A 10,197-nucleotide genomic window follows, 5' to 3' on the forward strand; every position below is an offset into this window, starting at 1 on the left:
GTGTGTGTGTGTGTGTGTGTGTGTGTGTGTGTGTGTGTGTGTAAACTATTACAGACACAAAGAAGGGAGTCCCGATCAAATAAATTTGAGAACCACTGATCTATGTAAATTAATGTATTCTCATGCACAATACTGTGCTAAGTTTTGGTCACCGTGTCATATGAAGCATGGAGTGGAAACTGGAAATATCCTGAGAAGTGCAGTAACAATTGTTACATTATATTGGCAGTTAACATTTGCTCTCCCTTACCGCTGTAGCAGAGCACTGTGGGCCAAATTTGCTCAGGGGCCTCAACCTGGCCCTACAACTTTTGCACCTGCAATCAATTAAAGTTGAAATGTTTCAAGAGCTATCAATTTTGGGGTGGTGATAATTTTCAGGCAGAGGTGGTGGCATTTAGATAACTAGCTACCTGATTTGGGGGTGCAATCTGGTAGCAAGATATCTAAATCATATCACTTGCGCATATAATTATTTGTACCCACAAGTGACTGAGGATACAAATGTGATGGGTTCGGTCACAGAGAGCCCCTTGGGACTGTCACCTGATGTGCTGAAACTACCTCTGAGCCCATCTTCCCTGCCAGCTTGAGACTCCAGAACTCTGTCTTGTTGAGCCAGACACGCAAGCCTACTGCAACACAGACACACGGTCTGGTCCGTGCCCCCAAAGCTTCAGACTTTAACCAAAAACTGCTCAGCAAATCACCTATCTCCAGCACACAGACACACGTTTCCAATGGGATCCAAACCCCAATAAATCCGTTTTAGTCTATATAAAGCATATACAGGGTAAACTCATAAATTGTCCGCCCTCTATGACACTGATAGAGAGATATGCACAGCTGTTTGCCCCCCACCCCCGAAGTATTAATTATTTACTCTGGGTTTACTAATAAACAAAAGTGATTTTATTAAGTAAAAAAAGCAGGATTCAAGTGGTTTCAAGTAATAACAGACAGAACCAAGTGAGTTACAAAGCAAAATAAAACAAAACATGCAAGTCTAAGCCTAATATATTTAAGAAACTGAATACAGGTAAATCTCACCCTCAGAGATGTTCCAATAAGCTTCTTTCACAGACTAGACTCCTTCCTAGTCTGGGCCCAATCCTTTCCCCTGGCACAGTCCTTGTTAGTTCCAGCTCGGGGATTTCTCATGACTAGCCACCTCCTTTGTTCTCTTCCACCCCCTTTTATAGCTTTGGCACCAGGCAGGAATCTTTTGTCTCTCTGGGTCCCCACCCCTCCTTTTAAATGGAAAAGCACCAGGTTTAAGATGGATTCCAGTACCAGGTGACATGGTCACATGTCCTGTGAGACCCCTATTCTCCATTCTTCCAAGGCTGACTGGCAGGTACGGGAAGGTTTGCAAGTAAACAGATCCATTTACAGGTGATTGATTCTGAAGCACCCTTAATGGCTTCCACTTGACATGTTTACATCAGTAATACAAGTTTATATCTTATTCTCCTAACTCCAGACATAGAAACAATACATGCAAATGGGATGAACACACTCAGTAGATCATAATCTTTGTAATGATACCTTACAAGAGACCTTTTACATAAAGCATATGGAGTGCAACATCACAGCAAAAATTGAGACTTTTTTTAAAAAAATGTGCCTTATTTGGTCTGTCAAAAACTCTAGCTCTCCTAAATTCATTTGTTGACAGGAGAATGGTACATTTAGAATGATGAGAACATTCTCTCACCACAGTATAATTATTGTTTACTGAATATAACAAATGTTTAGACTAAGTGGCTTGATTATTCCTCATTAGAACTATACAACATTATACATCCTCTTCCTTGAAAATACATATCTTCTCAGATATTATATTTAAGGTAAACTGCAGACGCAAGTAAGCCAGGAATCTGGCCTAACATATTTATGTGGCTTGCAGTAGCATGAGGGCATATAAGAAGTACATACATGTATGGAACTGTCTTCTCTGCTACATGCCTTTAATTTTCAGTACACTGCCTAAATACAAGGATCTAAGGATTCAGCTCTCAGAAGAACAGGATTCTTTCAAGTTTTGGTAGAAGAGAATAGAGCAAGACATTTGGAGAAAAACTGCAGTGGTTTGTGTAAAACTAACTCCTTAACAAGCCAACTCCTTACCTCTGGTAGATCATCTCACCCAAGAAGCTATTTATAATAATCACAGGCTCGGATCCACAAAAGGATTTAGGCATTGGAATGCTGAGCATTGCAACACCTAAATTTTAGACACCTAGAAAATCACAGGAACAATGTGATGCACAAAGCCTGAGTTAGAGCCCTAGGTTCCCTATACAATGAATGGGGAGAGAGAGGCACCTATGAATGCAATCCACAAAAGACAACCCACTAGGCAAGGGAGATGTATAAACTCGCCAATGGTAGATGCTGACAAAAGAAGGTGTGTTCTAAACCCCACCCCTCTCAGAGAGATAGGTGTCTAAGTCTGGGCTGCAGGGAGGTGCCTATCTCAACTATCAATTCATAGCCAGCAACCCCTCTTCTCAAGTCAGACAGTTTAGGTGCCTAAGGTGTTTCTTGTACGAATGAGTTAAGCATACGCCTTACTCCAAGCAAAATGGCCAAAGGAGATGGTGCTGCTGCTGCTGCCCACCTTATTACTTTTACCTCAGTGGTTAGAGCACTCACCAGGGATGTGGGAGAATCAGGTTCAATTCCCCACTCATGGGGAGAAAGAATTTAAAGTGGGATCTCCCACCTCTTGCAGAGTGTTCTAATCACTGGGCTACAGGATATTCTGATGTAGGATACCCTCAATCTCTCCTGTTGAAGCTGTTCCACTTCGGATAAATACTTAATGTGTCATTAGGCCAGAGACAGAGACAGAGATACAGAGGGAGGGACAGTATGAGAATGACTCTGGTAAGGGCACCTTACTGACAGGTGAGAGAGCCAAGGCCCAGGGCCCCTGCTCCAATGACTCTTTGTCAATCCAGGGTCAAAGGCAAGAGAGAATCATAGAAATGTAGGGATGGAAGGGACCGCAAAAGGTCACCAAATTCAGCTGTCCGTGCAGAGGCAGGATCAAGTAAAACTAGACCATCCCGGATAGGGATTTGTCTAACCTGTTCTTAAAAATCTCCAATGATTGAGATTCCACAACCTCCCCTGGAAGCCTGTTCTTCCTTCTTTATAGTTAGGAAGTTTTTCCTAATACCTAACCTAAATCTCCCTTGCTGCAGATTAATCACATTACTTCTTGTCCTACCTTTAGTGCACATGGAGAACAATTGATCACAGTCCTCTTCATAACAGCCCTTAACATATATTACTCCTGGGGGAATTCTGCATCACTGCGCGTATGCAGAATTCATGGCCCCTACAGATTTCTTTCCTTACCCGCAGAAAAATGACTTCTGATGGGGAAGCAAAGGGAAGCTGCAAGAGCGGTCATGTGCCCACTCCCTGGCAGTGCAGACTGGTCAGTTTGGGCACCAAGAACAGCAGGTAGAGACGTAAATCACCGCCTGGCAGGGGGGAGGAATTGGTAGTCGTGTGTGAGAGAGACACTCTGTCCCTCTTGTTCGTTATTGCAGCATGCTCGGTGTGGAGGGCAAGGGCTTTGGGGTATTTCTGAAGACGTGGGGCAGGCTTTGTTCCCTCAGGCAGAGGAGAATGTAGCAGCCTGTCTGCATAGTGAATTGTTCCCATTGTTCTTAGTGAATTGCCCCAGGAGTATAAAACAGATGTAAAAATTTTAAAGCTCCTTTACATTGCTAGAGTGGTGTAAACGAGCCTTATTGTAAAGGTCAGTATGGCTTTATACATGCTTATGGTGCTTTAGTGATTAGAACTGGTCTAAATTTTTGGACTGAAAAAATTTCCTATCAAAATGTGCTCCATGAACTGATTGCGACTGAACTTTTTGGAGATGGTCAGTAGCCAGTATAGATTGTGAGTTTGAGTCCCCAGCCCTCACTTGCTCTTCAGTTGCCTGTGATGTAACAATGAGCATATGGCTGCATATATTTGTTGACTAATAATTCGAAGTAAAGGGTCAATACTAGCTATATTACTATAGAAAGAGGGGGTTTGGTGATTTCCTCCAATGCTCCCCACTCCCATTCTCCATCCAGTGTATTGTAGTTTAAATAAATTGCCAAAATAATTGAAACTAGCTGGATTATATTGCATTATTTTGACCAAAAAAAATGCAGAATTTTAAAATGTGTGCAGAATTTTAATTTTTTTGGCGTAGAATTTGGCGCAGAGTAATATATGACGATTATTATCAGGTCCATCCTCAGTCTTTTCTCAAGACTAAACAAGTTTTAAACTTTTCCTCATAGGTCAAGCTTTCTAAACCTTTTATCTATTTTGTTGCTCTCCTCTGGACTCTCTCCAAATTGCCCACATCTTTCTTAAAATGTGGTGCCCAGAACTGGACACAGTACTCTAGCTGAGGCCCCACCAGTGCTGAGTAGATTGAGACAAAAACCCCACGTCTTACATAATGCATCCTGTTAATACACCCCAGAATGACATTAGCCTTTTTCACAACAGTATCACATCCTAACTGATGTACTTTGCACTTCTTTTTATTGAATTTCACCGTGTTGATTTCAGAACAATTCTCCAATTTGTCAAGGTTGTTTTGAATTCTAATCCTGTCCTCCACAGTGCTTGCAACCCCTCCCAGTTTGGTGTCATCTGCAAATTTTATAAGCATACTCTCCATTTCATTATTCAAGTCATTAATGAAAATATTGACTAGTACCGGATCCAGGATTGACCCCTGTGGGATCCTACTAAATACAGTCTCACTGTTTGACAGAGAACCATTGATAACTACTCTTTGAGTACAGCCTTTCAACCAGTTTTGCACCCACCTTATAGTACTTTTGTCAAAACCATATTTCCCTAGTTTGCTCACTGAAGATTGTGAGGTGCTCATATACATCAGTGAGTATGGGGGCCACAGGATAGAACTTGCTAATGTGTATGAAAACTACAAATTGCCTTGTCTTACCAAGGGTTTTACCACACATTAGCTAAAACATGGTTAGAACACACCTTCTTCCTAGTGAAGGTGCACCCTTCAATGGGTGTGTGGGGCTGCATCAGAGGGGTATCTCAGGTGTCAGACACCCCTCAGAGGTAGTTACTATCATTTCCATGGAGAAAGTGAGGCAGTGAAGTTAAAGAAAACAGAGCATTTCAACTTCCGGTCAAAACTAGAGGTGATTTAAAGAATGATGAAAATGGTGATAATTCCATTTTCTTCATGAAAAATATAGTCAAAATTTTGAAAATTTGAAAAATATTGACTAGCTCTGGGCAGGACAATGGGGAAAAGAATAGCCTGGAATTATAGAAATAATCCTTACCCTTCACTGATTTCTTCATTGTTCATATGACTTGATATTTCTGCTATCACACCCTAAATGGTGTGTTTTTAGAACCCTCCACTCTACAATGCAGGGCAGCCCCCGTGAGTCATGTGTCATCCAGCAGCAGCACCACCCACTTCGGTGCTCCAGAGCTATCTGGCTGGCCCCCAACTACTGAGTGACTGAAATTGAGGGGATGAGGAAAAGCAGAAGGTCTTCTCAAGACAGGCACTGCACAGTACTTAATTTGTCCCAGACCTCTGGCTTAGCAGTTCATAGCCCTGGCACTTCTGGCTTGCTGCATCAGTTATGAAAGTAAAACAATTGCTTGAGGCCCAGCACCTTTCATTACAAATCAAGCACTGGCACTGCCTGTTCTTCATGTGATCTTTAGTGAGACAATACAGAACTTTACTCTTGCTGTTGGGCTGAGTTAATGTTTGGGTCACTTCAAAGGCTGAGTCAGATAATGAGATAATGTGACATCCTCTGCAGTGAAAGAACTTCAGCAACTGCTACTTTAGAGATGGAAGTTGAGGGTAGTTCTCATCATTGAATAATGTTGCCTAGGTCTGTATGACCTTGTGGTCTATTATGCATATCAAACAGTGACTGCACCCTATGAAACAGTCCTTCCTTCTTTCATTAAAAGACAATGGGAAGCTTAACTTTTATAAACGAGATCATTTTCTTCTAAACATTACAGTCGTTTCATATCTAAAGGGAGCTTAATCCTCTGTAATTTAGGTTAATTTCATTGTGCTTTACCAGGTTAGGGTTAAAACTCCAAGATTTGCAATTGATTACAAAAAAAAAGCAGCCCCTTATTAAGTCCTAACTGAGTAATTTGCAGCTTATTTCACCCTAGCTAATTAAAATGTAATCAGGATTGTTGGGCAATGTGCATTCTGTCAGCAGTTTTACTTCGGAAAAGAAATCATGCCAAGAAAAAACAAAAAAAGCCTTTCACTAGGAATTGGCTTGATTTAAACTGGCGCCTTAGCCACTGAAACGCTAAAACAAATAAGTTACAACCGACTGACAGTGCAATAAAAAATACTAAGCCCACTCCAAGATAAAGAACTGGTTTTCATGTTTTTCCTGCTTTCGAGACATGTTCTGAGCCGAAGACATTTTCATAGCAAGCACTTTGCTGTTTCAAAATCCAGGACACCTTCAGGTAAAACCTTGGGACTGCACGTGCTCTTTGCCACACAAGCGAATATGCAGGTTCAAATGCTTTCCGCTTGCCCTTTCTTTCTCATATGGTCAGTCATTATAGTACCCCAAGCTCTCCACCTCCATTAAGAGGGGCTATTTTGCATTCCCAGGCTTTTTATTCTTAAATTCAGCTACAGATACTACTAGAAAGCTCCTATTGCAATCGAAACATCAAAACATTTGGGGTTTATTTTCCAATTGAATTTAAAATATTTATCGGTGATCCGGTTTTTAAAAAGCCCAACATTTCATGTGAACTCCTTTGCTCTGGATAAACAAAGCGGCTTTATGCAACTATTTCCCTAGCAGTTTTTGTTTGTTTCAGTGCACTCTAAAAGCACAGAGAGTAGAGAAACACAATCACTTCCCTCTCACCTTTTTTCCCCATCCGTATTTTGGGACATATCTCTACAATGCTAATGAGTCCCTCTGTTCAAATAGGTGGGAGGCCAGTTTATTAAGGGGAGATAGGGCTGTTGTTATGTGCAATTTAAAGTGTTATCACCATTTCCTTCTGGTCGATGCAGTTCAGTCTTTTCATCACCGCGGAACAGGTGGGGAGGTCGGAACGGGAGAGGTAGTCTAGAGGGAAGGTGTGGACTTAACGAGTTGGATACACGATTTCCTAAGAAGATCTCGTCCGCGATGTTCTATATGCTTTTTGACCCACCAATTTAGGTGTGGTTCATTTTACTCCAGACAGGTCTCGACCTCATGCACCTCGACCTATATCCCAATGTCGTGTCCCATTCCTCCCCCATCATCATCATCATCATCATCATTTTCTTCACCACCACGTAGACATTTGTCCTGCATAGCCTGTCGCATAGTTTGTAGTTCTAGTATAATCACCAACTCCCCATCCGGTTTTATTCTGGCAGATCGGAACAGATGCTACAAACTCTTGGCCATCGCCCTTAAGAACGCATCCTCTTATGTTCAAGTAGAACATAATAGAAATCCAATTACAATGCTACAATGAACCGTAATAAACACTTGCTTCTTAACAGCAGAGCAACCAAAACTCAGATCATCTGCCCCTCAGACTTTCTTCAGCATTTAATCCCCTCCTCCACACACACACCCGCAAGGCACCGGTGCCTTGTCCTATTTAGTTTTCACACCGCTCTTAAATCTCCTAAAAACGAGAGACGTGCGCGGTCAGCGAACCATGCCAGAACATCGCCTGCTGCCCGGGCATGAATTCAGGAGCCCTCGGAGGCTCTGGGCTGCAAGTCCTGTGTTGTCAAAGTAACTATCAGAGACAGAAGTGCAAAGCAAACTGGGCACCTGTGAGAGGGAAGAGAGCCGCCCTGCCTGCATAAGTCACCTTCCCCTGGCACAAACTGCCCGCTTCAGTGAAAGAACCCTGCCAGCAACCCCTGCACAAACAACCCCGGCTCCAGCAGGGCGAGGACATTTACAAATGCAATTAATAGTCAACGGGAGCATTTAGCTAAATACGCAGCAAGCACAGCGATCTGCCCCGTCAAGACCCGGTGCCGGGATCAAAGTCTTGTTTGCACAGCGTGAGGACAGCTCCGAAATACCGCTCATTCTAGTTCTGGTCGCCCTGGGTGTTCCTTGTGTTGGCGTTAAGGGTTTCCACCTGCCCAACCTCTGGGGCGATCGCAGGGACGTGGTGGGGGGAAATGTACATCCTGCGACATAAGCAGCCCCTTTTGGAAACTCCCGCCCGAGAAGTTTGCAAAGAGGCGATGAAGTCCAAGCCGTCCCATATACACTCACTAGCACCCCATCCCGCCCCCCACAGCACCCCACCCTGAACGTGCACTCTCCAGACCTGGGCAACACTGCCCAGCAGCGTCACCGTGCCGAGGGCTTGCACGCGTGGAGAGCGCGTGGCGAGGGGCAAGGTGCGGGTGCGGGGTCTCTCTTTCCCTATTGCGCTGGTACCGTACCTGGAAATGCTTGAAGAAGGCAGATATGCGAGTGATCTGCAGGCTCAGGCACCTGGAGGTGCATCTGGCTCTGTAGACACTGACAGTGGAGAAAGACTCGTCCTGCTTGCGAGCAGCAGCAACCCCGGCAGCTGCAGCCAGGCAGCCCCAGGAAGCCGTAATCCAAAGGAAAAGGGTCAGAGACACGGCGGGATCCTTTAGCACCATCGCTGTGCGGTGGGTGGGTGCTGAGGAGAGGAAGGGGGTGCCGCAGAGAGCAAGAGACGTCCGGAAAAGCTCCAGTGCACCGATCTGGTGCTGGACTGGACTGGGGGGGAAACCTCAGCGCTGCAGAAACTAAACAAGAAAGTTCAATCATTCAACTCTCTTCACCCCCCCCCCCTTCCTCTCCTCCGACCTCCCCTCCCCAGCACACACCCCTCCCCTTACTCCCAGGAGGGGGTGGGGTGAGGGTGACAGCAGGCTGTGCCATTGGCTGCAAGAAATGGGAGTGACAGCAGAGCCGGGCTGCCTGACCGCAGGCAGGGGACAGAGAATGCGGGGGAGCTGGTGAACTTCTCCGAGGTCCCCTGGACACATACTGTATACACCCTGGGCTGCTGCAACACATTGGCACACAGACCCTGCACAGTAACCTTGTCCCCCCCTCTCCTTTACATGACTAGCACTCATCCCTGCCTACACGGACCCTCAGCTGTTCCTACATAGACACCCCAAACACAGACACCCCTAGTGCACATGCAAACAGACTCAGGCATTCCTAAACACACACACACACACACGGCTTGACAATGCCAGGTGCTGAGCCCTGTTAGCTCCCACGGACATCGCAGGGTATTGAAGACACGTAGCAATTGCCTGCCGGATCTGGCCCTTAAACAGGTACACCTACGTGTCCTCGGATACAAACATGCCTAATGCACCTAGGCAAACACAACCACAGACATCCACAGCCAGACTAAGGCATATAGACCTAAATGGACACACCCAGTATGGACCCAGACGCGCACATCTTGCATACCCTGGGGTTTGTTGATTTTTCACTGTCAAAACTCATATTTACTTTGTTCTATTGTTAAGAGTATTGCTGTGTCCATATGCCTTATTTTTACTTACGAACTCAGATATATTCATTCATAAATGTAAATAAATTTGAGAAATTCAGCTAATGGACAATTCCTCTAAGTCTTCTCTTTGTTAAGGTCTAAAAAAGTGTAGTGAAATTGAAGCTTGGGGTTTACTGAAGACTGGGAGTTTTCCCATAGTAAAATCCCAAGTCAGTGCTAACCATTTGTTCCAGGCTGGAGCATGCATAAAATCTCAGCCCATAAAATCTCATCCTAGTGTTTTATTTAAAAATTAATTTTTATAAGTCATTAGTCCAGTGCCTTTAGGTAATAACTACAAAATTAAAATGATTAACATCTTGCACTTTTTAAAATAAAATAGCTAAAATACACATACAACAACTATTCTCTCTGGGGTTTTTTGTTTAGTTTGTGTATTGACAGTGCATGCACACAGTACAAAGCACATTATGCATTAATTTTAAAATACTGTATGTAAACTCCGATTGCTGCAATAAATCATATGAATAGAAGGAGCAAATGTATTCTTTCCTAACTGTAGTCTGTGGATTAAATCTCCCAAACTAGGTGATCGCAAGCTTGTATCACTTGACAGAGCTGAGATTT

The 10,197-nt window shown here is 43.9% G+C and overlaps 1 protein-coding gene across 1 annotated transcript in view; it reads right to left on the reverse strand.

Moving 5' to 3' along the window:
• Positions 1 to 8,762, reverse strand: part of LOC112103629 (anosmin-1) — a 171,128-nt gene extending 162,366 nt beyond the window's left edge. Inside the window, exon 1 of the mRNA XM_026649525.1 lies at positions 8,504 to 8,762. Within this exon, the coding sequence (XP_026505310.1) occupies positions 8,504 to 8,710 (207 nt within the window). The 5' untranslated portion in view covers positions 8,711 to 8,762. The remainder of the gene's footprint in view (positions 1 to 8,503) is intronic.
• Positions 8,763 to 10,197: the final 1,435 nt, after the last annotated feature.

This window comes from Terrapene carolina, unplaced genomic scaffold, assembly GCF_002925995.2.
Source record: "Terrapene carolina triunguis isolate 2854851 unplaced genomic scaffold, T_m_triunguis-2.0 Scaffold23, whole genome shotgun sequence".
In the NCBI taxonomy this organism is placed as follows: domain Eukaryota; kingdom Metazoa; phylum Chordata; order Testudines; family Emydidae; genus Terrapene; species Terrapene triunguis.